At 40.7% G+C, this 27,657-nt stretch overlaps 1 protein-coding gene across 6 annotated transcripts in view; it reads left to right on the top strand.

Annotated features, from left to right (window-relative positions):
* Window positions 1–27,603, top strand: part of LOC307023584 (myosin phosphatase Rho interacting protein) — a 48,923-nt gene extending 21,320 nt beyond the window's left edge. Inside the window, exons 7-25 of one of the 6 annotated variants that reach the window (XM_079656913.1) lie at window positions 1,653–2,076; window positions 5,313–5,439; window positions 6,765–6,863; window positions 8,901–8,957; window positions 9,507–9,575; window positions 9,669–9,758; window positions 10,320–10,429; window positions 10,616–11,159; window positions 11,767–11,904; window positions 13,518–16,100; window positions 19,511–19,658; window positions 19,809–19,926; window positions 22,621–22,780; window positions 23,044–23,157; window positions 23,692–23,778; window positions 23,890–24,052; window positions 24,881–24,966; window positions 25,278–25,351; window positions 26,676–27,603. In XM_079656913.1, coding sequence (XP_079513039.1) covers window positions 1,653–2,076; window positions 5,313–5,439; window positions 6,765–6,863; window positions 8,901–8,957; window positions 9,507–9,575; window positions 9,669–9,758; window positions 10,320–10,429; window positions 10,616–11,159; window positions 11,767–11,904; window positions 13,518–16,100; window positions 19,511–19,658; window positions 19,809–19,926; window positions 22,621–22,780; window positions 23,044–23,157; window positions 23,692–23,778; window positions 23,890–24,052; window positions 24,881–24,966; window positions 25,278–25,310 — 5,150 coding nt within the window. In that variant the 3' untranslated portion in view covers window positions 25,311–25,351; window positions 26,676–27,603. Of the gene's footprint in view, window positions 1–1,652; window positions 2,077–5,312; window positions 5,440–6,764; window positions 6,864–8,900; window positions 8,958–9,506; window positions 9,576–9,668; window positions 9,759–10,319; window positions 10,430–10,615; window positions 11,160–11,766; window positions 11,905–13,517; window positions 16,101–19,510; window positions 19,659–19,808; window positions 19,927–22,620; window positions 22,781–23,043; window positions 23,158–23,691; window positions 23,779–23,889; window positions 24,053–24,877; window positions 24,967–25,277; window positions 25,352–26,675 lie in introns of all 6 variants that reach the window. The other 5 variants (XM_079656912.1, XM_079656911.1, XM_079656910.1 and 2 more) reach the window with 5 other exon arrangements.
* Window positions 27,604–27,657: the final 54 nt, after the last annotated feature.

Raw genomic sequence — 27,657 nt, 5'->3', positions numbered from 1 at the left:
ATTTTGGAATATTGCAGAAAAAAAAATCGGTGGCACATGGTTATGAAACTTGAAACTTAAATGCAATCGCCTGAAGTAAATAGTGAATGTAATGCTATAAACCAGGGGTCGGGAACCTCCGGCCCCCGGGCCGTATACGGCCCGCGAGACAATTTGATACGGCCCTCGAGGTAATTTATAAATACACGCAAAAAAGAAATCTAGACCGCAAAAGAATTAAACAAGCGAGAGCCTGTTTTTCCTGGCCAAGATCAGGGTCCTTGAACACAACACGAGCCTAACGTGTCATCACGTGGTATATGTCTCGTCCATGGTCTCGTCTGACAGGGGTGCAGTTCTGTCGGAGAGCACGGCTCCGGCACTTCAGATACGGAGCATGCCACATGCCGCAGTTTTTGCGTGGCTGTGTCTTTAGTTGTGAGCCCAGTGGCGATTTGTCCATCTGTCACACTGATCATACAGTCAATAACTTTGTTGTTATTAGCATCTGGTTAGCTAGCTATGCTAACGAATATAAGACGCTTTTTCTACAACCAGTGAGGTAAAGGCACATCTTTATATGATCATTATAGTTATAAAAAAATAAGAGAACAAAGTAAACGGGTATAAAATACTTTATGACAGTAAAAAAAAGTTGTTATTAATAAACAAGTATACAGTTTGAAAGAGTGATTTGTAAAATATCCATAAAGAAAAATAAATCTTCTTACAGTTCTGTTTCATATGGATGTTGAGAGATGTATCCATAGATCTCTTCATGTTGCTCTCAAAGTGCACCAGATTGATGCTTTTAACTTCAACATTTAAAAAAAAATCTTCCCAGGGGAGCATGCCCCCATACCCCCCTAGAAGAGGTTAGGTCCCCCCCCCACTTTAAATCATGTTCACATGGATAGGAAACTAAATTGCACACATCTTGTGTCCATATTTTCTGTTTTGGTGGTCATGGCACAACCGTGCACGCATACGCGAGTCATGGCAAGATATCTGGATTAAGAGGTTGCTTTTTCTTTGCACAGCATGAAAGAAAGGCCAAATGAATGGGCTGTGATTTTAGTATTTTTAAGCAGCGGTAAATAATTTGTACGGCCCTCGGAGGATGTTGAAAAAATTGAAATGGCCCTTGAGAGGAAAAAGGTTCCCCACCCCTGCTATAAACAAATGATATCATGGTTGCATGACTTCAAGTCAACACTGCTAAGCTAAAGGCGGCTAATCTTCAATGTAATGACGATTAGTAGTCACATTTAGACATTTGTTGGCAACTGCTGTTTTTGAGACACATAGAAGCTTAAGACAATTACAAGCGAGGTATTCACTGACTTTTTTTATGTTGTAGAATAAAAGTAAATCTCTTTAGGTTCCGGTCCTTAATCAAGGCATCTAACCAAAAACTCAATCAAAAATCTATTGACGTTCAGAAGAGGGAACCCAGAAAGCAAAACTGCTAACTTATTTCCTGGTTTTTGACTCATTCCTGCGTCACTCTTTAGTGTTTATACACATTCAATTAATACAAAAGTTAAACAAAGGTTTTAGAGGTATTAAATGTAAAGAAAAATACAATTAATAAATTAAAACACATAGTTATAGCATAGTATAGTAGTTATAAAAGTTAACAGGTCGTGGTGTGTCCTGTGCCTCTTGTTTAGGATGCTCTGACGTTAGCTCAGTGAACGGTGACGAGGTGGACCGGGGCAGCCTGGCGCTGCATGGCTCTGCCCCCCAGCCCCCCAGGGACCTGCTCTCCCCGACGGGCTCCTGCTCCAGCCTGGGGGGCATCCCGCGCTGCCTCTCCCCGGCCCCCAGCGACCCCTTCCCCTCCGGCAGCTCCCTGCTCTCTAACGGCTCCCACATCAGCGGCTCCGTCAGCTCTCTGGACTCGGACGCCAGCGGCAGCACCGTGACCAGCAACGAAAGCCATCCGGCGCACCAGAGGGGGGGCCACGCCTTCAGCCACCACGACACGCCGCGCGCTCGGAGGCTGGAGGCCGAAGCCAGGAAGGCTGAGAAGAGGAGCCGCTACAGGAGCCCCGAAAGGCAGGAGAGGGATGCCGTCCTCAGCCCTGAGAGGAGGTCAGTGTCCATAACAGTACCAAGAATGTCCCTTTTATCGTCTCATCTTCTTCATTTTGAATAGACTTGCGGTTACAGGAGGTAATAAAGGTTCGCAATAAGGGAGAACTATGAATTGAAACCCTCTCCTTCTTATTTTCCTCTTTTTTTGTAACAGAGGTGTACATCGATATAGTGACGGACAATCCAAGAGGTTTTAATACAGACCAAAAAAACAAAAATTACAATATTTATAAAAAAAAAAACTTCAGACCATAGCTTGGTAAATCTATGTACCATTTGGAATATACCATTAACTATATTTACTTTTTTCATACAGTTTTATAGTCTCTTGCCTCTCTATATATCAGTGGTTCCCAACCTTTTGACTAAATCACTGTAGGTAAGCTTTAGAGAAAGACATGTTGCAACAAGCAAACAGGCAGAAGCTATTCATTTAGACTAAAACTACTGGCATTGTTTGATAATTTGTTTGAAGTATTTTACATTTTGTAGTTTGTAATCTGAAAATGACCTTATTAGATATAGAATTGACTGGATAGGTGCTAGCTTGTGGTTCTGGAGTACATTTTGTCCATTTATTTTTTGTACTGGGCAGAAACATCTTATTTTATCTTATCTTTGTATCTTATCTTTTAAGTGTTATCTGACCTCCATAAAAGCTGAAATGCAAAATGTCCTCAATGCAACACCATGCTTTCAGATAACCCTAATGACACCAGAGGACAACTAAGTCAACTGCAGTGTCCTTTTAAAAAGTTGCATTTTAGGATTTAGTTTTGTCCTTTAGCTTTCCGGTTCATCAAAAGTACAGTCATTAACTGAAAACACTTGAGATAAAACTCTGGTTTATATAAGTTGTAAATGCTTGTTAAAAAAAAGTTTGTGTAATGGATCCACCCATGCCTGACGGGGAGGCTTGAACAAGAAGGACACATGAACACTTTAGAGGAAGAGCTTTACTGAGCCTGATAACACCTAGCTGTCCTTGATGATAGGTGAAGTATTCAATCAGCCTTATTTAACCTGATCAACCGGGTCAGTGGACTGCTTTCTTGGAACCTCACCACCATACCCAAACACTGTGGCTCAAAATACTTAGCTTATCCTTTAAAGGCACTTACACAGACACACAACCAGTTTAGTAACGCACAAACTACCAAAGTTCTTGATGTGCACACAAACACATCAGGTTTAAATGAAAGGAAGGAGGAAAGTTGTACATACTGAGAATTCTTATGCCATTTGAGTATCCCTCTATTGTCTGTTTCTGAGAAAAGATGTTACCTAATAATCCCTCACTACTAACTGTAGGGGGGAAATGTATAAACACACAGTCCCTGTACTTTGTGTTCAGTATTCTGCCTTTCTGAACTGATGCTGCTCATAAAGGGGTCACAGGTCTTACACAAACTTTACAAACAAACCAACCGGGTGAGAGGGGGGTCATCATTTTCCTTCCTCAGTCAGCTTCCTGCTGTATTCTGTCCCTCCATCCATGCCAGCTGTGAAAGGAAAAAGAGGGGGAGAGGAAAATAGGAGGAGTGCCCACCTACAGCCCATAAACACCTTACTGGTCCACTTGAAACGCTTTGGGTTTTCAGAAACACAAGCTCTATGTCTAAACAGGCATGCCCATACACAGCCAGGGAGGCCTTGACCTTTCTGACCTTTTCAGATATGAACCTGATTACATATGTACGGGTCAATGGGTGACCGAATACTGATGCAGCTAGATATCTCTGTCCTCTGTTCGAAGGTGTAGCATGACGGATGATGAAGAACGGCTGTCCTCAGTCAGTTCCAAATAATTGTACACATTTGAATTGGCCTTATTATGCTTTTGGGAGGTCCCTTCCCTGTAGAGTCTTCTGTAGGTTTTCATGCATTTAAATGGTCCGCAAAGGCTCTAATCCCAAAGTTCCCTTTAGAGAGAGTTTCTCTTTTTTTGTCTCATCATTCTATCCCTTGCAGTTGAATTTGATTAAATAGGCGCTAGTATTTGTAATGAATTATGAGATTGTGTAAAGAAACAATGGTCAACCTAACACAGGTTTAGATTGAACATGGCCCTATTTAGCATAATAAGAAAAGATGCATTCAAAAGGGCTTGGCGGTGGATTTGATGGTGAATATGATGCTACCTCATAGTTTTGGGGCAAAGCACCGCCAACTCTTTATTCTGAATATTTATTTTAAGCCTATTTGCAAAATAACTCGAGACAAAAAAATCTCACAGTGGGGGTTTGGCCTCACTGTCCTCTTCCTCTCCTTTGTTCCCTTTTAAGGACTGCAGCTTTAGCTCAAGAGTCCCCAAATAAGGGCACCATTTAGGCAAATGAGTAATATAATATTTCTCGCTGCCTCTCACCCTCTTCCTCTCTTGTGCAGATTCCTCTGTCATGTAACAAAAGGCCTGTGTGGGAACCTGTCAGAGTTGGCAAGATACTGTGTCACAGTTTGAGGAAGGGTACAGATGGACAGCAGTGAGAGGAGGCTGCTGTTTGGATCTTTGGTCCAATGCACCCTCCAGATCTATCTAGGGGGAGAGAGGAAGTGGCAATGGAGAGAACAAAGAGATTAAACGATATAAATAAATCTGCTAATAGTTTCATTTCAACATTTAATCATTAGACATTCAGCCGAGTGCATAGATCGACACTCTAGATGCAATAAATACATTTAAACATCAGTCACAACACATTTGGAAACATTTAAATGCCGACATAGTTTTTAAATCCATTATCTGATTTGGCTCGTATAAACAGTTTTTTACATGCGGTGAAGCACAAACAAAAAAACATTAAATAGCCCCCTTTTATGCTTTTTGGGGTTTTCCTTTTCCTGTAGTGTGTTCTATAGGTTTTGGTGCATGTAAATGGTCTGGAAAGGCTAATATCCCTGTATTCCCTCCAGAGGGAGTTCCTCTCCCACACACATCCTCCCCCTCCCTGTAACTATTTAGTTTGAAAGGGTTATAAGACTTTTCTTTTTTCTGACAGCATGCTATAGGCTTTACTGCCTCTCAGCGCCATTATCATACAAAGACATGGTTCATTGGGAAAAATGAAAAGATGTATAATATATAGGACACAATTCAATTCAAAGTGGCTTTATTGGCATGAAAGTTAAATTAAACAATGTTGCCAAAGCATCACAATACAAAATTGATTGACACACTAAATTGATTGATTTTGGTTGATCTAATAAGTGTGTGTCTGTGGTTTGATTTGCAGTCGCTCCGGTGTTATCGAGAAGTTGGAGGCCTTGGAGCTGGAGAATCAAGAGAAAATGGAGGTGGAAGAGTCGGGGGGGAGTGGATCCAGACAGGGCCGGAGTGAGCAGAGACGCTTCCAAAGAGGGGTAACACTGCTGTGTGTTTGTGCGTGTGTATATTTGATCCAATAGTGCCTCCATTGTTCAGCAGTTTACATTAGATATAGTAGGACTTATAATCTGTGTTTCTGGACAACATCCCGTGTGCTCGGCGTCTGGACCTACCAGCGTGGGTTTTATTTTCTCCCCGCCCAAGTTTTCCCCCCACACTCTTCTATCTTTTTCCTTCACCCTTGGCCTCCTCTCTCCATCTCTCCCTCTCTCTGTCCTGTCTTTGTTTTGGTTGTAGGTCAGAGATCAGCAGCGTGTGCTGTTTTCATTTCCAGTTTCCATTCTGTGGTGGGATTCCCCTGGTGATTATTCCTCCCTTTCCCACCCTGGCTCTCTGTGCTCGGACAGAACCACTTGAAACCCAACTTCAGGAAAATAGAAACTTCACACACTGATTCACAAAGTCACAGTGAAGCACTGTTTCACACTCGAGCTTTGGTCCTCTGTGTCAGTCACACACAGATGAAAATACCACGCATGTTTACAGATCAAGACAACTGCTTCTGTGCCTTGCCTTGCTTGCACACAAGCTTTAGGTCATTCCTACTGTTACTGTTAAACAACACACACACATTTAGGTTTGACAAACTTAACTTCATACTATATGTGTGTTTTGTTTTCATTATTTTTGCTTCATTGAGTTAATCCTGACAAAGGAATTGACAAAGAAGGAACGGTTTTGATTACATTTTTCCACAGCACCACCTAAACAGACCAAATTAGATGATGCAGTATTAATGATTTGTGGTTTCTGTGTTTCCTATGTTTAAAGGGGGCCTATTTTGCTCATTTTCAGGTTCATATCAGTATTTAGTGTCTCCATGCTTTAATGTTCAAAAAATTATTTATTGTTCTCATACTGCCTGTGCTGCAGCACATCTTTTCCCCCTCTGTCTGAAACCAGAGCCCAGTCTGCTCTGATTGGTTAGCTGGCCGTCTCTGTTGTGATTTGTTAACTGCCTAGGGATGTACTGTCCCTTAGCACGTACAATGCGCTAGGTGTGACTTAGTGTTGTCATTGTGTTACGCAAGTAAACAAAGGAGTCCAATGGAGGCGTTTCAGGCAGGGGGGAGTGTGTGGGAGAAAAACTCCCTCTTTGCAGACCATTTTAATGCACAAAAACCTATATAATACACTACAGGAAAGGGAAAACCCCCAAAAGCATAAAAGGGCCTCTTAATCTCAAATAGTCCAAAAGGGCTATTATTTTGTATTTTAATAAAAAAAAGATTCTTTACTATAAGAGTTTATTAAACGTACACATGTTTGAAAATAACTTCAATATGTGTGTGTTGTTTAGGAGCAGAGACGTAACGTTGGTTCAGATTTTCCCTCCGCCCTGCCGCCTCTGAGGAGAGCCAAGTCCCTGGACAGGAGGACCACTGAGTCCGTCATGACGGTGAGTGTTCACTCTCCTCTCATGTATGTTAGAAAGTTCCAGCAGTCATCTCGGAATCCTTTCTGTGACTTCCAAAGGTTAATGCATTTCAGCACAAGTCAAGCACACGTTTTCATAGAGGAAAGTACATATTTTCATACCCACAGTCTGTTTGTGTTGTTTATAAATGGCAGGAAGCCTGTGTTACACAGGATACTTTTAATAATGCTTAAGATTAACAGTGTATTTGTGTGTGTGTGGTTAGGCTCTCTTTCCTAAAACTTTACAGCTACATTGAGTATTTCTTTATTCAAAGGTAATAAAATTACTAGTTAGTTAAGCATTCTTGAAAGGCTTTTGAAATTGGTTATTATAATTTAAGAATAGTTATTCTGTAAATGGACCTTTTGGATGCTTGTTTTGTTCAACCATACTGCTAAAAGTCCTACAGTATTTTCTTAATGTTTTGACATTCCAAATGTTTTAAATTCCCTCTGAAGTCCTGAGTGTTTTAGTATTCCTCTGGTCTCGCAGACAAAGCCTCTCCTGTTCTGCTCAGCTGTCTGATCCAGGGTCAGCATCAGTGCAAGGTCTTCAGCTGTGTGAGAGAGGCTGCTGGGTTGTTATTAAGGCTATATTCAGTTTTGAGTTGGGAGAATTAAAAACTGATAAAGGTCTCTGTGCTCTTCCCAAAAGAGCACATCATCTTTGCTCAGAAAACAATCTCCCATTTTTACTGGGGGAATAGTAGTGCAGTGATGATCTGTTTTTTTTGTAGGCTGACTCGGAAGTTAGTATCGCAAGAGCTCCCTCGACAAAAACCATTGGCATTTCTCCATTTTTATTTCGGAATAAAATCGCTGGCGAACACTTTTGAATCATACTTACACATTTCGTTCAGCAGGATCATCGCCTCATATTAACACCACTTTTAAAAAAGTTGCAAAAATGCAATCTCCAGAAGTAAAAAGCTAACGTCAAAATGTGAAGGAACTACATCACGGTCACATGACTTCACGACACCACCGATAAGCTAAAGGAGGCTAATGTACCGCATGATAACGTTTATTAGACACATTTAGTCACTTGCTAGTTATCACCTTACTTAAGACGTGTAATAGCTTTAGACGTTTTTTTTGTTACTTATTGTATTTCATATAATATAACTGAAAGATCTCATCAGATTATGTTAAGCACAGGCTTTATTTCAGGCATCTTTGTTGCCAAATTGTTGCCCGTAAGTGCTGAAACTCTAACTCATTTTGGGTTTTCCCTGCACCACTGTATTGCTGAAACAGGAAGTGGAAGCATTTTTGGTCCATACAGCTATGTTCAGCAGCATTTTGAGTTTTCCCTAATGTTTGTGGATGATGTAGGCCTAACCTCCATGCTGCGGAGGCCCCCTCCTCCTCCCCTCCTCTCCAGGTTATTCTCTTCACTGTACTCCAACTGTGTGCAGATTTTGCTCGCTGCGTGTATTCATTGCACATTTTCTGTTTTATTTGTTAAGCAAGAGGGTGTGTGTATGTCAGTTTGTGTGAGACAGAGTATATCACAATGTACCACTGCTTCGTGAGGCCGCCATTCACGTGTGTGTGTCTTAGTTTGTGTGGAATCACAGCAGAATACAACAGTTTTGGGCACTGTGTTCTGCATCCTCAGCTGGAGAAGCACAGAGCGACACATCTGGCAGAAGTTGGCCCTGGCCAGTGGATCACATTTAGACAGTGTCACATCTTCTAAATGTGTTTTTGATCCATCGGTAGGGTCAACTTCTGCCCTCAGCTGACTCAGTGAGCATGTGTTTTTGCTGCTCTGGTGTTTTACAGTGACAAAATGATTTTTTTCATTACGGAATTGTTTTCACACTGTTGGATGGATCTGTAGATTGATGTATTATGCTAGTTGAAGTTATTGTAATGTAATGGAATACGTAAACAAATGTAAAAAATGTGTTGTGGTTTGTGTTTGATTGGTTCTGGGGTAATTTTGCATGTTTTCTTTGTTTTTCTGTTCAAATTCAGACTGTTCAATTCAAATGTTTTTCTTCTTTTCTAGCCGGATTTACTGAACTTCAAGAAAGGTTGGATGGTGAAGCTCGATGAGCAAGGCCAGGTACCTAATCTACCTTTTGTCTGTGATAAATAGTATTAAAAAATGAGAGAGAGAAATAACCTAGGTGGCTAATAACATTTTTTTTCTTTTTGATGTTTGATGTTTTAGTAGATCTGTTAAAAAAAATCAAGTACGATTAAGTATCAAGAGGGACCTACATTTAAAGAATTGTTCCAACTTTAAATTCTCTAGACATTTACAAATTGCAGAAAGTAATTATACAATTTTAGGTTTTCTTTATCAAGTCACCAAAAGGGGGTCAAAAGCCAGCTCAAACAGCATCTGAACTGTCCAGCTGATGCACTGTTGTACATCTGTAGCATTCTATGGTCTTTACAGAGGTGTGGTTACACTTTGATGATGCATCTTCAATTGACTTAAAGACCAGGGCGGAGCCTGAAGGCTTTCAAATAAATATTTTATAAGATATAGGGAAAGAGGCAAACTCTGTGCCATCGTAGAGCAGGTTTTAGGGATTTCTACTATATATCTTATTACATTTTCACGATCTATTGATGACAAAACCTTGTCTTCTTTTTGTCAATTTAGTGGAAGAAATACTGGTTTGTTTTGACGGATCACAGCCTGAGATACTACAAGGATTCCATCGCAGAGGAGGTATACTTATTATTTTAAGTGAACACTTATTGTAAATGTTTATGGTGAGCAGTTCCTTATTTATGTTTGCACAATCATCTTTCTGTTACTCAGGCCTCGGACCTGGATGGGGAGATCGACCTGTCCACTTGCTACAATGTCACTGAATACCAGGCTCAACGCAACTATGGATTCCAAATACATGTAAGAAAAACCATGACTGTTCATTTTTTACCTCGGCCTGTCTTGAGCTATCGCTTAATAAAACTTGTTGCTCATACCAAGGAATCTGATCGGTTCGTAGCCATGTTATAATAATAACTAAATACCACAACCATGACGTCAAAAACATTTTTACTTTCAGAATCAATCTGTGTACACGGAAACATTTTTACACTGTTGTGATGTCATTGTCATTTTTTTGTATCCCTGTTTCTATTTTTTTAATACCATTTGAGTATTTAAAAAGAATAATTGTATTGTATCTAACTACGCCTCGAGAATGACAAAGAAAGAATGGATTAGTGTCAGGATTAATTTCTTAGGAACACAGTATAACATTTGTTAATATTAAAAGAGAGACTTCAAAGGAAGCATACCATCTTTTAATTATTTATTTTGTCGTAAAAAATATATGATTTGCTTACCACCGATACACTTAGAAAAAAAGTATCGGCCAGACCGAACATGGAGGTATTATTTAATGCAGGGAAATGTTATCACATTACCTATAGAGTCAATGTAATTTTCATTTTGAATGTTCAGACCAAGGAGGGAGTGCAAACGCTGTCGGCCATGACAGCAGGGATACGCAGGAACTGGATCCAAGCAGTGATGAAGAACGTCCGACCATCCACCGCCCCTGATGTGGCAAGGTCAGTACAACCAATACTGCACACATTATATAACCATTTTCTCCAGAAGAATTGAACAAGGTGATGATAGTTGATTGGAAAAAGGAGCTAGCAGTAGACCCTAGCCTAGGCCAGAATGGCAGCAGATTGCGCACATTTTGGGACAATGAGCTAAAAAGCTTCTTTTTGTTTACCTCTGCCTTTCAGTTCTACTGAGGATCATGGCTCCTTCTCTCCTCTGGAGGGTCTAGTTAGGCCAGATGTAACCCCCTCCGCTATAGAGAGAGAATCCACGGCAGGTGTCATAAAGAGCCGGGCACGAGAACGCAGAAGAGAAGGCCGCTCTAAGACTTTCGACTGGGCTGAGTTCAGACCCATCGCTCAGGCTCTGGCTCAGCAGCGGGCGCAAGAGGCAGAGAGCCTCCATGCTGACCTGGAGCTGGAGCGCAGTCGTAGGAAAGAGGAGAGGCGGAAGCGTTATGACTCTGTGACTAACTCAGCGCCGGAGCAGACACTTGTTAAAGCTGGAGGGAGGACTGACTGTGAGAGTGCAGAGGGAGTTGGACAAACAGATCCTTTAGGTCCCGTCTCTTTGGAGAGGCAGCAGATGGTGGAGGAGGTGATTGAACAACACTGGCAACAGGTGGAGAAGACACCCATGAGGGAGGAGAGGAGGGTGACTCTGCCCCCCCCGGTGCAATCCAGAGATACTGCTGAGCTGGAGCAACTGCTGGAGAATTACAAGCAAGGGGTACGTTTAGTTTATTCTTTTAATATCAACTCTATTAAATGCACACACAGCAGGTTGCCAATCAGGAAAACAATAAGCAGTTCATTCAATCAAATCGAGTCTCACTATTTGGTATACATTTCTTTCATCAAGGCGGCACATTAGGTTGGTTCTAGTTTTCTTAAATAGTTGAATAGGTCATGTAACTGCCTACCTGTCTGCTATCTGTCATTCACACTCAACATTTACCAAGCTAACTACTAGCATCTTGTCTAAACTGCATGTGTAGGGATCACCTAGATTATAAATGTGGCAAACGTGCCTCTGTTTGTGTTTCATTAACATAAAACGATTTCATGTAATTTTTATAAAACTGATAAATATTATAGAAGATGAAATATATCCCCAAAAAACATATTTTTCCAAATACACAAACGCCAACATGCAGAGAGAATATTAACAAGGAAATACCCAAGAATTTCAGTTTCATATTTTCGCTATCTCACAGAAGGAACACTAACTAATAACAGCTGAGTACATTTCTCTGCCAAAGTGGTCGGCATACAATTTCACTTGCTAGAGGTTCTTGAGACTGTTTATCCAAAGCCTCTTCCTGCTGCTCCTGTAGATAGAGGAGCTGAAGGCTCAGCTGGAGGGCTGTCACCAGCAGCTCCTCGACTCCAGCAAGCACAAGCAGGAGTTGGAGCTGCAGCTGAGAACAGCTCTGGATAGAGAGCATGACATCCGCGCAGGTTACATCTCCCCGGTGAGTTCAAACTCTTTGTATTCAGTGTGCAGTCGCATTGCTCTTTGCGTCAGTATGATAGGAAATCCTGTTTTAGATTGAATGTGTCTATTCTCAGTTGAGCAGTGTTTTCTCCTCCATTTTGTAACATTCTTTGCATGTTGTATTTGTAAGAAAACATAAAAAAACTGACATCAGAGCAACAAAGTTGCTACAGATATGTGCCTTTGCATGAGTTGATTGCATGTATAAAAAAAACCCATTGAGATCTTATAACTACATTGGCTTCTACTAGCTCATCTCCTATCTCTGTGTTAAAGGTCTGTGTCTGAACTCATGCTAGTCGTTACTTCAGTATATCTTTGATTTTGGACCAAGGAATTCACGTGTTGTTGTTGTTGATGATCAACGGAATTCTGTTTATAGAACCCAATATCACAAATATAACTTCTTCAATAAACTTAATCACATGTTGCTTTTAACTATACACAAGGTGTTCTACCTCCGCTGAGACCTAAAACATTGGGCAATTTTTTCACTTTCCAAAAAAAAAAATATTTCTGATGTTTTTCTCAAAGTTTGCATAAAGGAGATTGATTGGAACAAACGTATTGTCATATATTAAGTCATGGGACAACAATGCCCTCTTCTTAATATAGAATTATGACATTTAAAATATAAAAAAATCTTGCATTTATTATTTCTTAAATTGCTGTCTGATCAAAACCCATGTTTGGTCATCTGTAAATATGGCACTATTATTTTTTTTAACTTGGCTACAAAAAGTTGATGACTTTTTAAAATGTTACAGTGATATTATCCTTTATGGTCACTGATACAAAGAGTAGCTCTACTTGCTCAAATGTTCTGCTAAACATGTATGAATAACTCTTTGGCTTGTTCTAATTGTTTGCATGGACGTCAGATTCTCATCTTCTCTTAACTGCTCTACAGACCTGCCATTTGTTGTTCTGTCAACAAATATTATACTGAAGCTATGTAATGGCATAAACGTGTGATGTTTGAGGAACTTCTGTGCTTTTGTGCCAATGTATAAATGGGTTAAAGGCTGAAGGACTATTTTATAGTTGATTACGTTTGAGTTAAGTGTATGCAATTTTTGTCTTGAAATGTAACACACAAATTACTTTCAATGAACAGTAAGTTTGAAAACATATTTGGACATTAGATTTAAGTCGGCTATAACTATTCACTATCTCCACTCAGAAAAAATGCTTTGGTGCAAGACATGAGCTTGGACCAGAACATCTCAGAAATGTGTCTGTAGGACCTGGTATTCCATCCATCCTTGGGTAAACCATCTAGCTGAAACTAATATTGCTTTACTTTCCCCATTGAAATAACTTTTCACCATTTAATGTGCATGCTCTGTTCTGATGAACTAACCCTGCCAATTTAATCTCTTTCTTTTGCTTTTAATTTACACCATTCAAACCTAAGGGAATTCTTTGTTTGTTTTGAATCACTTTTAATTTACGTAATTTGGGGTCATGTGGGAAATCTTTTTGTAATGTCACTTTTTGAAATAATTGGTATTTAACACTGAAAATGATGAGCAAGCTTTGTGTCTCCCCTGCTGTGTGTTAACCAACTGTCTGGTCCCCTTTTCCAAGCTGGAGCACCCTTTGGGTCTGGAGGCTGATGTGACGCCCCAGACGAAGAGGCCCGAACTGGTTAGTTCTCAAGCACAGAGTTTAACAAAGAAGTACCAGGAGACCAAAGAGCTCCTGAAGCTGCAGGAGCTGAAAAAACGCAATATGCAGGCACAGCTTGGCCTTTCGCGTTCTCACTCTCCAATCAAGGATCCATACTTTTCTGAACTTCCAAATCTATCTATACCGGAAGGCCCACCCCCTGAACTTGTCGAAAAAACAGTTAGCTTCTTGCTTCAGGACAGTGATGAGGCAATTCAAGAACTAGAAGACATGATTGCCGATAGACCTCTGTCCCTAAAGGAGTTGGCAGAGTTATTGAGATTCCATAGTTGTTATCAAGAGACAGCGGAGAAAAAACAACTTCAGAAGCTCTTGGAGACCTGGAAGTACCAGCAGGAGATAGAAAATGAAACTTTAAAAGAAAGTTTAGCCAGAGCAGGAGAAAGCATCCGTGAATACGAAGCCCGTCTTCTAACCATTGAGGATTTGGTCGGAAGGGTTCAAAATAAAAGTCTAGGAAGCCTAAAAAGTCCCTATGGACCCCTCTCAGAAATTGAAAACCATTCAGAGACAATTGAGATGGACAAAGGGATGCTCTCCCAGAAGGTTGAAATTTTAACTAGTGAAAATGGGGCATTGAAACAACGGTGTCAGGAGATCGTGAACCAACTGACAGAGGCTGACAGAGAAATAGACAGACTGAAAGTTGAACTGATCAGCCAGCAAGGCGGTAAACAGCATCACCTGGTCATGGAAGAGCTAAAAATACTAAAAGCAGAACTGGCTGAAAACCAGGCAAACTCTATAGACAGGGAGTTTTACGAGAGGGAGCTGAATGAGAAGTCCTTGAGGCTTCATGAAGCTCTGATTACGATGGAGGAGCTCGGCAACACCCTAAAAGAAACTGAAAAGAAGCTGCAGTTGAAAGAGGCAACGCTAAAAGGTCTTGGCTTCAACCCAGATTATGAGGAGGAGGAGGAGGAGGAGGAGGAGGAGGAGGAGGAGGAGTTACATCCAGAGGAAGAACTACTTGAATCCTCGCAAGCAAAGCTATTTGAGATGGAGGCAAACCTTCATTCTAAAGAAGAGCGCTGTTTGGAAGTTGAAGCCAGGAACAGAGAACTAATTACATTGAACCAGGAATCTGAGAAACTCAGTAGAGAGATGCTAAGAGAAGCAGAAAACAAAATGACAATGCTAAGAGAGAAGTTAGAATTGAAGACGGGTAAAGTTGAAAAGACAATAAGCGAATGTGTTGAAGCAGGAAAAACGCAAGTCGATAATAAAGGACTGTTAGAGCAAGTGGTAGAAGAGATTGAGAGGAAATCTGAGGCGATTGATCAGGTTTTAGAGATGTTAGCAAAGGTAGATGTTAATGTAGAGAACACACTCAATGATTTAAAAAGCACTTTATTTAGTTGCTCAAAAGAAGAACAACCCTGTGTGAGTCCGAAAGACATGAGGTTGTTAATAGAGGGAGAGTTCTGGAGCCAGCTGTTGGGGTCATCCATAATCAAACCAGAAGAAGACAGATGCAGCTTTGATAGAGGTTTGGCACGACAGATGTTGGCACAGATGCGCTTGATGCTCTTGATTAGGAGGATTTGTCCACAAGAAAAAGATGAAAGTGAGGTAGTGACAGAGCCAGATTTTGCATCCATGTACAAATGGCTTAATAATGAAACAAATGCTCTGATTAAAAAAGAGTTAAAAGACAGCTTGGAGGAAAAGTCAAGTGTTCTGAAACAGATTGTATCCAGTGTGAAATTGGCCAAAGACGACCAGATTTTGTCTTTGGCTATAACAAGCTTTGTTCAAGAACAGGAACCGTCCTCGGATCATCTGTTTGATGCCCTTAAAGAAGCCTACATGTCTTATGTGATCACTAGGCTGAAAGTCCAACATAAACAAGAACTAAAGCAAAACCAGACCGAAGTTGAGAATGGTAGCTTGGATTGTCCAAATTGTCATAAATTGAAAGAAGCCACCAAAAACCTTGAGTTGAAACTGGCATTTATCCAGAGTCAATTTGCCACAGGGCAACACACTTTCATCCAGATGGAAGGAGAGCCCACAGACTCATTGCACCAATCCAATGAGCTTCATGCCAGGAAGGAACTACAAGAGGTCAAAGACAGCTATGAGAAGGAAGCTGAAAAGTTGAGGCATAAAATAGCTAAGGCCGACGAGATGCTGCGTATTCGGTCAGAAGAAAATGTGAAGGAGATCAACTCCCTGACAAACTGCATGGAGATTCTGAAGGAGAAGCACGAGATGGAGAGGACGAACCTCACGGAGAGGTTTGACCGGGAAATGGAAGAGCTGAGGAGCATGATGAGTCCGTCAAACCAAGACAAGAACTCAGCGGATACCGACAGACCGCCGCATCTCGCCTCAGCCCACACATCGACCCTGAAAGAGCAAATCCGAGAGCTGGTCACCCAGGTCTCGGTCATGACCCAAGAGATGAGACGCCGGGAAGAGCAGGGAGACAATACGACTCTACGACTGAAATACGAGAAAGACCTGGAAAACCTGAAGGTGGAAGCACTCCTTGTCCTTGCCGTCCTGCATCTGTGATGCCTTGTGTTCCTTTGTGGCATTCCCAGATTCCCTTCCTTTCCCAACTTCCACCCCCAATCCTAACCCTGCTCCCACTACTCTTGCTCTTTGTTCTGTAAACCTTTTTTCTGCTGTGTTGCATGAACTAACCCCCTTTTAGGTTTATGTGATCATTGGCGCTTCAGCAGTCGTGGACTGAGGAACCCATTTTGTTGAAGTTTCATCAGTTTTAGAACTTTTCTTGAACATTCGATTAACCCAAAAAAATTCAACAGAAGATATTACATTATTCTACACTAAAGCATCCTATCATATCAGCCTCTTCTACTCTGAAATGAGTTCCTCTGGTCTTAGTTCAATGTGCTTATTAATTTAACCGAGTGACTTAGCTATGCCACAAACGGTTAAGGGCAAAGACTTTGAACACTTTTGAATATTTAAAGTTATTTTCATTATTTTTTTCGGCCAAAAACTACATTTGTATGGGTCTGAATTCTTTGCCTTTCACTGTTTCTGCTAACAATTTAATTGTATCCCTACTTTCTCAGAACAATAGCTACCCTAACCCTTACAATTTTAACCGAATGTCTTCTCACAAGACTTTTCTTGGGCTTTCAAATGCATCTCACGGCCAGCAGCAACTTCAGTTAACTCAGTTATGATGACATGACCTAGTATGGATCTTATATGGTACAACTCCTCGATAACTAAGCCAACAACTTAATTTGCTGGTAAAGGTAGTGACATGTGGTTGAAAGCCATGAATGAAGCTACTAAGTAGACCTTGACTCTATTTAGTTAAAATACAAGTCTAAAAGCTTTGTTGCTTCTTGTAAAAATAAGGCTCAGTGCGCCCAACTAACTGAAATACCCATTTTCTCATATACTCCAAATGGTTTTGGTTTCATGTGAAAGAGGTGATAATATTTTAGTTTTTGTGGCTCAGCCTCAAAGCACCCACCAAAAGTTCAATAGAAAGGTCTTTCTCCATAAACATTTGCAGTGTATTGACACCTAACGGCACCCTTGACCATCCATGAGCACCCTTGACCATCCATGAGGAACAACAACATTGTTCCTCATGGATACTGATCATGGCAACATAGTTTGAGTAATTTTCGCTGGTGAAGTTTTTTAATGTAATATGTTAATGTTTTATGCATCTCTGATGAGATTCGCTTCCATTTTATTAGGGTAGTTCAAACTATTCCATTGTATTTGCTGTCATTAGCATTATTAGCATTAGCCCCGCGCACCAACGGAGAAAGAATAACTTATGACAACACAAAAAAAAACATGGGAGCGGTGGAGTGATGAGGAGGTGTCGGCGTTCTGGCGATTTACTCGGAAGGCTTCAGTAGAAGCTACTGGGAGTCCCAGCATCTTCTACTGAAGCCAGGGGACTTCAGGGGACTCCGGGGACTTCCGGCCGGGGACTTCGGGTGGCAGTATACGGCGTGAAGTGGTTTGCGGCCAGCCAGTAAACTCAAAGCAGAAGAAGAAGAAGTGACGTCAGCGGCTTCATTTACGTAATCTTCCCTCAGGGAACTTATTCCGGTGTGAACGCGATCTGTACTTAGTTCCATGGGGGTACTAAGTGCTGGCACTAAGTGCTGGGCACTAAGTACGGCAAAGTACTTGGTGTGAAAGCGGCTGTTGGTTCCTACCAAAGACATAATTATGTGAAAACGGGTCTCAACAAATCAAAGTTTAGATACAATAACAATTAACTTTAAACACTGGAGTATAATTGGCAGTTTGGTCGAGAGACAGTGGTGTTTTAAAGATCATTAATTTTAAAGGTTTGTGCGTTTAACTTGTAATGATGGAGAGTTAAACAGCATATTCGATGTTCACATAATAATCTTATGTCTTTGTTAATCAAATATTCTGCCCTGTCTGAGTCGGGAGTACATGATCCTGCAATGACCCAGGATATATTTACACACGAGACACAGAGCCTGACATGCTTCCAAATAAAGCTTATGCGTGGTCTGATGTCAGAGCCGGAAGTTTACATTTGCTCTGTGGGGGAGATGTTTCAGCCTTACAGTGGGTTCCTGGGTCTGTGCTCTCAGGGGGTTTTATCCCTGTGAAAACAGAGTGAACCTCCATTTCCCCTGTCAGGCTGGACTTACACTGAGGCAGAGACAGGCCACGGCCCAGCCATGGACTGAGTCCTCAGATTAGTGGCAGTGAATAGAGGCCGGATGCAGGACGAGGTCTTTGGTTGGGCTAGTGGAAAGGCCATTGAAATCCCTTCTTGTGGAAACTTGCACTGTAGTCATAATAGCAGTGTAATGGCTTTTTCTCAACACGTGTGAGGGTGAGGATTATCCTCCTCTTTCCCTTTTCTCCAATGTACGACAAAAAAGCCATAACCTGAAAAACATTAAACTGCAGTGTTTCAGATGGCCAGATATTCATGATTGATCACCTTAACCTTATAGTCCATAAAAAATTGTTTTCCCATAGGCAGTTCAGGATTTGCATATTAGCTGCTGGTAACAGCCTCAGGCTGCCGTCGACAAAAGATGTTCCTAGTCAACCAGTTGTCGTCAGTACAAGCGAATAGCTGATTAGTCGAGTAGTGGTCGCACGTTTGGGACTCATTAATATCAAGGTTTTATTTTTTTTTAGCCAATGGGTGCAAATGTTATACAACATCCCAAAACATTGTCGTTAGGAGAAACAGTTTCGAAACAATACATATACAAAAACACAAATGTGCAAAAAACCCATGCAAATAAATGAATAATTTCACCAATTGAACTAAACGGAACGCTGCAAATGAACACACAAAGCTCAAAACACAACGAAACAGGGACACTAAAAAGTGAGGCACATGTCTGGGACCATGTGTTTTGTGTTTTATATTTGCATTGTTTTTTAAAGTGCAGTGTGTTTCTCCCGTCGGCCACCATACATAAGAGTAGCATTGCAAACGTCAGAAGCGGGGGTAATGATTTTAAAGGTGTGTCGGAACGAGCTGCAAGGACATCAAATAAACATTTCGTTGTGTAACTAAGTTGTAACACCAGCAAAAATAACTAAAACATTTAAGGTTAAAAAAAAAAGGCCTGCATTAGTAGGAAATGATAGCATATACTTTTTGACACCCGCCTCCTCTCTCATTGTCTTTTTATTCCTTCAGTGTATTGTTTATCCTTTCATTCCTCATCATAACCCATTTTATACTCACACAGGCTCAACTTGCTAACAGGCTGTGGCTTGCAAGGTCTATGCCAGGGGGAAGAAATGACGATGGAGATGGCTTATATTGTAGAGCAAAGTGTTCCTGCCTTCTCTGCTTATGGGGGCAGGATAACCTTGGTCTCTGTCCAGATGGGTTGAGAACTCATAGTTGCATCGTATTTCCCCTCCCATAGGCCACCTGTGAGAGGGGCTTTGCTGCCATGGAGGATTCTCATCAGAAGGTGATCGATGAGCTTCAGAAGAAGAACCACAGAGAGCTGGAGAACCTGCATGCGGAGAAGGAGCGACTGCTTGAAGAGGAGACGGCAGCCACCATCGCCGGTAAATTAAATCACCTCACAGAAGAAGCACAGAGATGCTGTCATTTAACCCTAATTTCATACAAAATGTATTTTCTTATTTGCTTGTACTACTACAGTAAACTATTAAACTTGTACGTACTTATTAAAGCATTATTTTCTGTTACTTTAGCAATCGAAGCAATGAAAAACGCCCACCGGTCAGAGCTGGAGAAGGAGCTGGACAAGGCTCGCAAGGCAAACAGCAACACAGAAAACGCAGACATCGAGGAGATCCGCAGGCAGCATGAGTAAGTTGTTCGTAGTTTATATGCCGTATGGTTTGGTGTTGGTCAAGGACCTTGACTGTCTTAGTCTGTTTATTTAATGACATGAAGAGTAGTGTAGGATTACAATGACAAAAGCATGACGACACAAGTACTGTCCTTAATCAGCAGTAGGACTCAAAATGCAAACATATTTAGTTCAATCAGATGCCATTTGGTTAAAGTGACTTCTCTAAGCAATTCATGTTGAATATATCAGTCAATTCAGAAGTATCCCGGTCATAGTTTGACAGTTACGTTATTAACTAAGTTAGTTACGAGTTGGATTATGACAAACATCCCATGTTACATGAAGGCAACATAAGCCTAAACTTTATTGTGTAATCAGTCATTCTGCTCATTTGTTTAGCTTTCTTCTGGCAAATTAAAAAGGCCCTTTTCTGCTCTTTGGGGCTTTCCCTTCCCAGTAGTGTGTTTATATATAGACCCTCCAGAAAAACGCGGGCAAAAATCCTTGATTATGCGGGCTAAAATCCTTGATTATGCGGGCTAAAATCCTTGATTATGCGGGCTAAAATCCTTGATTATGTGGGCTAAAATCCTTGATTATGCGGGCTAAAATCCTTGATTATGAGGGCTAAAATCCTCGATTATGAGGGCTAAAATCCTCGATTATGCGATTAAACATGCAGGGTTTTTATGTGATTTGATACGGTGAAATTGCGGGAAGTTGCGAAATATGCGTAAAGTTGCGAAAAAGAATAGATTTTTTTTTAAATATTGTGCTGTCTTATTTATTTATTCTCTCTCACACACAACCTGCCACTAACGTTAAACCCGTTTCCTATTCAATTAAACACATTCAATGTTTATTTATTGTAAAAGCAATTGGGCTATTTTAATCACACTCTCTCTCTCTCTCACACACACACACACACACACACACACACACACACACACACACACACACACACACACACACACACACACACACACACACACACACACACACACTTCTCCGCCTCATTCTGTTTTCATTTACTCGTTCGTTATCTGACCAGCTTCAATCTTGTAGGCTACTCACTTCGTTTCTTGTAGCCCTCGAAAGGGTTTTGGAGGTTGATGCCTCGGTGAACGGGAGTTGTTTGGCTTTCTTGTCCGCAGCAGCAGAAAGCATTTTCGAATGTTTGAATGAATCAAAGTGGGTCATCACCGTCGACTTTCTCTAAGACTTATGCACAGACAGACACAGTTGCACGGGGTGCAGAATAGTTCCCCCCCACTTTTGTGAAAGACATCGGGGTACTGCTTTGCCCGGTCTTTAGCAGAAATGTTCGTCGGTGTTTTCCCTCTCGTGTGAGTTCCACACGTTCACTCTACGGTGTTGTTTACCTTCTGTGATGCGTGAGCTGATGACGTCGCGTCATCATCATCACTACTTCACGTCAAGACGAGTTAACTTTTTTTCTCTCAACTGTGTGGAAAAATGCGGGGATTATGCGGCCTTTTGATAAATATGCGGCCTTTTAAAAATCCGCGCCATTTTGCTGATTATGCGATAAATTCTGCGATCGCAGAATCGCGTTTTTTCTGGAGGGTCTATATATAGGTGTTGGTGCATGTAAATGGTCTGCAAAGGCTCAAATCCCCAACACTTAACCAACATTTTAACTAATTTTTTTTTTGAAACTCTAATTATGTATTTATGCTGTTAATAATTCTGTATGCCAGTCTGTACTCCCAACAGCAATTGAGCTTTTTAAGACTCTTTTGACTGTTCTGACTGCTTCATTAAAGAATGTTCCATCTGATCTGAGTACTGATACAGGATCAGATTGTGCAGCTGTCGCTCATGACTTGCTGGGACATGTGTTAAGAAACTCTGCGTTCAGGCACACCTGCCGGTCTTCAGCGTGCTGCAACACTGAACTTGGTGACACGTGTGAGAGCAGTAATCGAGCAGCTACTGTGTCAGACTGTGACGTCCTTCAGGCCCAAATATTACTTTTTATTGGAAAAGAGATGCAGCATATACTATTTTTAGCTAACTAGCTCTCCAGTATAAACACTTTTTACCCTTACTTAGATCATTGTCACTTCGCCACTGAGAACGTTCATAGGAATGCTGTATCCAGTTCTCTTTATTTTATCATTTATTTGGCGACTTTAGTTACTAGTTACTTTGCAAATTCATGTTGTTAATGAAAAAATGTAATCAACCAAGGAATAATTATTTTATAAAAGTGCAGATCATAACAAACAATACATTACAACATCAACACAAACGGTCGGCTTGGCCATACACCAACAAAAAAAAAAGCAAACGCACAATAACCTCATTCTCTTCAGGTCAGAATAAAAAAATGAGTAGAGCAAATATATGTAAAAAAGGATTTGGGTCTTATTCTGGAATATCCGGGAAGGTCATCCTCTTTGCTTAGGCAAACAAAGGTCCCCAGACATTTGTATCAACTAAGGAATTATGACATTATAGTATAAGAAGTTATTAAAAGTTAGTACCAGCTGCCAAAGTAAAATGATGCACACCATATTGGGTCAATGGTTAGAATCCTGTGATACAATGTTCTGTAATGGCCATTCTGCGTAATAAGTCCTTTACTAAACCTGAACCTGGAGCTGTATTTGTATCCATTTCCCCCTGAACCCCAGCTGGTGGTATTGGATGTTCTCTCAGGGTGCTCCTGTGTTGTGTTTCAGGGAGGAGCTGTCTTCGTTCCAGCGGGAGATAGAGGTGTTGTCGGAACAGTATTCCCAGAAGTGCCTGGAGAACGCCCACCTGGCCCAGGCTCTGGAGGCCGAGAGGCAGGCCCTCCGGCAGTGTCAGAGGGAGAACCAGGAGCTCAACGCACACAACCAGGTACGCACGCACACACACTCACACACACTCACACACACACACACACACACACACACACACACACACACACACACACACACACACACACACACACACACACACACACACACACACACACACACACACACACACACACACACACACACACACACACACACACACACACACACACTGTGAACACACATTCACAGTTTTGAGTGTAAAAGAAAGCGCAACAGCTCTCCTTTAAAAAATGTTAAGCTTTTTTTTGTGCCCGTTTTTAGGAGCTGAACAACCGCCTCGCAGCAGAGATCACTAAGATGCGCTCCATGACGTCTGAGGATGGAGTAGGAGACTCAAACATCACAATACAGGGGAAAGAGCTCTACGAGTTAGAAGTAAGGCAAATATCACAACATATAACAATACATCTGTGCCAGGGATGTTTTGCATAGTGCTCCTTAGGGAGGATATTGCAGTCTTGTAGCCTACTTTACATTTTCTCTTACTTTCGTGACCAACTTGTTATACATTTTACAGGCCATCTTCACAAAATGATACAAATATACAAATATAAATGATGCAAATGTATATATAGAACAATTCAACTCCAATTCTGCCCCTCCCCATCCCACTCCTCTTGCTGATCAACACCAATGATAGGTTTTGTTTGTTGTAATCGTATAAGTTTATCTATTCACACACCTTTTTACATAACATTTAGCCTTCATAAGAAATAAGGTGATAGGGATTTGTTTGGCTACAGTTAAGCCAAGGTAAAGCTTTTCTGAGAGTTTAATTGGACTAAGATAAAGAGAAGAATCATTGCAGAGTAATACAGTTGTGGGAGACACAGTATCTGAACCTCAATAATATCAGATTCTATATCAGTCATTGTCTGTATATCTTTTTAATTTCATCTTTGTTTCCAGGTGATGCTTAGGGTGAAGGAGTCTGAGGTCCAGTACTTGAAGCAGGAAATCAACTCCCTGAAAGACGAGCTCCAATCTGCCCAAAGAGTACGCTGTTTCATCTGTTAACAGTCCTTTTTCCCGGGACTTCCATGAATTCCTCGCTGACAGGCAACTTGATTACCCTTTATCTGAAATGCCGAACATTGTGTTTTTCAGGACAAGAAATATGCAACAGATAAGTACAAGGACATCTACACGGAGCTGAGCATCGTGAAGGCCAAAGCCGAGCGGGACCTGGGCCGGCTCAGAGACCAGCTGCAGCTCGCCCACCAGGCGCTGGGGGAGGCGTCGCTGGAAGAGGTGGAGAGGGGGGGATACGGTACGGACAAAAGGAAATACAGTCGACCTCTTGAAAGAACGATTTAAGGCTCTGTGTCTCTGTGACACCTGCTGGAACAAGTGGTCAAAGTCAGATTTATCAAACTCTCTAAACTGCAAAAACGTTCTTGTTATAAATGAAATGATAAGGAGGTGCATGTTTGGGAGATTTGACGAGCATATTTAAGGCTGCTTGTTCCAATCCATTTGTGGGTTTGGTGTGGCATCAAAGTGAAATCTAAATATATCACCACAAAGTCCAAATCAAGCAGCGTTAGTTGTTCTATTAAGGGACCATTAACTAATATACAATCTCAGAAGCATTATACTGGGACAGAACTAAAGAAAGTTTCTCGACCTTGACTTAGGTGTCTAAAAAAAAGAGGAATGTTTTAAAAACAAGATGTTAAGGATAGTTTCCTTCATAATTACCCTGAGGCCAAAAATACCAATAAAAAATGTATTTTTTTAATGAACAGAGTATTTATTTATTTTCATCTTTATTTATTTTTTGTATTTTAGTATCTTCATTTTGGGCCTAATTTAAATACTTTTTTTGGATAGTAATAATAGAGCAATCACAGAAAATAAGGGAGAATTTAAGTCACTATTATGTTCCCCTTGTTGTGAAGGGAAGGCTTTCTGAAGACATCTTGTATGGCATTCATTCATTTAGCTAGAGATAGGTGGTACATTTACAAGATGGCTAAAATCACTTAAACATGCTAAATAAGAATGAATCTGAGGGTTCTTTCATGAGAACAATTGTGTGTCAACCCTTTCTCCACTGTTTTTCTTTATTTCAACTCTGACACTATTTCCCCAGTAGATATCATGAAGTCCAAAAGCAACCCTGACATCCTGAAGATGGCGGCTGCTGCAGCCAAACGCTCAGAGCGCACACTGAGGTCAAAGGTGGGTTTCCTGCAAACTAGCAAATCAGTCCTTCAGCCCTCTGTGGTGTTAATGCTGGATATTCATGGTTCTGCATCACCCATTGTCATATTGCTCAAGCAGCAATACATTCAAAACTGACAGAAAAAGTCCTGTTTTGACATTTTCGAAGTCTCCCACCAATCACAGGCTGAGATTTTAAATCACCTACTGCCATCTACTGGTCACCTGCAAAGTTGCTGTTATTTCTTCTTTTAAAGTGCAGCTACAAAGTGAACCCCTTGGTAGTCTAACACACACTTGCTGGTGTGTTTTCCCCCTTCTGTCCTCAGTCTGTGAATCGAGACATGCCCTGGGACAGTTAGGGCTGCAGAGGACGTGTAGGCTCCTCCCCCTTCTCCTTTAGGTAAACCAGACGCACAAACAGGCGGTGAAAACACTTGCTCTGTCCTCCGTCTCTAAAGCACTTCTTCTTCTTCACATTATTGAACAAATATCAGATAGACATGACGGTGAAGAACGAATGATAATGGATGAGATTAATAATCTGTCTGTCGTGTCACATTATTGGTGATATGTTTTGTGAATGAGTTGCTTACTATGGAGCCCCAAAACCAACAAAGACCAGCAAAAAGTGATTAGCAAATAGGTCAAATGCTACGTAGCTTTAGTCTGATTTTATATTATAAATAAGGAAACATTAAACAACACGATAAGGTCAAAGACATGCACACAGACGCCATTCTTCCTCAAAGTGGCCTCAGTGTGTCTTGCTCGTTGACAGAATAAAACTGGCAAAGTACATTTACTCAAGGAATGTTAGAAACTGTTAGGAAGTCAAACATATAGGTACTTTTACTTTACTTGAATATTTACCCTTTATACTTTTACTCCACTACCTTTTGTTTTACAGATGTAGTTACTAACTACTTTAAGGATGTAGATTATTTATACAAAACATAAATCAACTAATACATGATCATATATTATTATAGGTAAAGCTACACCAGTAGTATAAAAGAAAATCCAACTAAACCCCACATTTAACAAGTGCAACATTGAAGTGATGAACACATTAATGCATCACAATTATTCTTTTGATGCCAATACTTTTGCACTTTTAATTAAGTACAACTTTGAATGCAGTACTTCTTCCATCTTTACATAAATGTATCCACTTCAAACTAATATTTTAGAAGGTAATGCCGCAGCTACATTACATATCATTTAATTTAGCTGATGCTTTTATCCTGTGGATAAGTGGCTTACAATAAGTGCATTAAAGCATAAAGATACAAACTAGGAACAATGAAAAAGTACATTTATATTCGCTTCTGGTGCTAGTGCATTAGTTTCAAATATGCCAAACTAATTTAACAATTTTTTTTATTTGTATTTAATGGCCAAGGTACAGGCGAAACTCGCTAATAGCTGATAGGAGCTAATATTATGAAAATATACAAATAATGTCTGTGAACTTGGTAGCTGGACTAAATTAGCTTGGGTTACAAGAGTTTTGGGGCTTCCATAGCACACTGGGTGTAGAAGAGTTTACAAACAACTAATGTGGTGATTGGGCTCTTATGATTCCGTTATACAGATGTAATCATTGGGTGACAACAGATTCACACTGACAAAAGGGAAACACTGCCTCCTCAGGAACAGCATGTCTGTACATAGGAAGTCATGTTCTTTATTAACGTCTGCTTTCTCTCTCTACACCCCCCCAGAGTCTGAGGGAAGGGCTGACAGCCGAGCAGAGACTCCACCTGTTTGAAAACAAAGACACGAAGGAGTTCTGACAGTGACGCATCACGTCTTCTTACCTTGTTGCATGTTTAGAAGTCCACTATATTTTAGCTCTGTAATTAATTATTTAGTTACACTACACACTGGTCACACAACACAGATCATGTATTATTATTAAAAACATGGTATGAAGTTTTGAATTTCATGTCTAGATTTTGCATTCCATGCAATTCAGTTAACTGTGACATTTTTTTGTATCGTTTATTTTTTTGCTGCCATGTCTTACTGTAAATACAGTTTTTAATTGTCATGCATACACTAAAACTATGAGTGTGTAAGCTACTGTTTTAACTCTAGACTATTGCTTGCCAAAGGCATAAATGTGATGTTTAAAGGCTAAACACAACTGCATAAGGAGTAGTGCATATTAAAAGCATAGGAATGAGTCTGGCGTTGGTCTGACGCTCCATCATCCTTCCAGCACAGATGGAGGTGTTGCTCGGTGGAAAAAGCTACTAAACTCAGATGCTCGTCTGCATTTGAAAACAAAATGTTGCTTCAGCGCCTGACTGACATCATAGATGTTCCCCGCTATCCTCGGATCAATCTGAGACACCCGTTGAAATGCGACAGCTTAATGCATTCGGATGGGATTCACTGACTGAATTTAAATATATATATATATATGAACATTTATATAGATTTTTTCTTTCTCTAACTGCAATCACCGGTCCAGCTGTATGGGAGTTGTTTGTAGTAGTGTTCAGTGGCAGTCCCTTTAGTATTTATTTGAACGGTTGGGATTTTTCTTTCACATGCCCATTCCTTTGTACTCTATTATTGTAAATATAAAGCAAATATACACCATCTGACTACAGGTTTATTAGCAATAAATATTTTTGCACCCTTTTTGTTGTGTTCTGAATTTTTTGTACTTTTTCAACACTGAACTATAAATATAAC

Source organism: Notothenia rossii (genome assembly GCF_949606895.1).
Source record: "Notothenia rossii genome assembly, chromosome: 11".
NCBI classification, from domain to species: domain Eukaryota; kingdom Metazoa; phylum Chordata; class Actinopteri; order Perciformes; family Nototheniidae; genus Notothenia; species Notothenia rossii.
The sequence above is the reverse complement of the archived record's forward strand: the minus strand, read 5'-3'. Positions and strand labels throughout refer to the sequence as shown.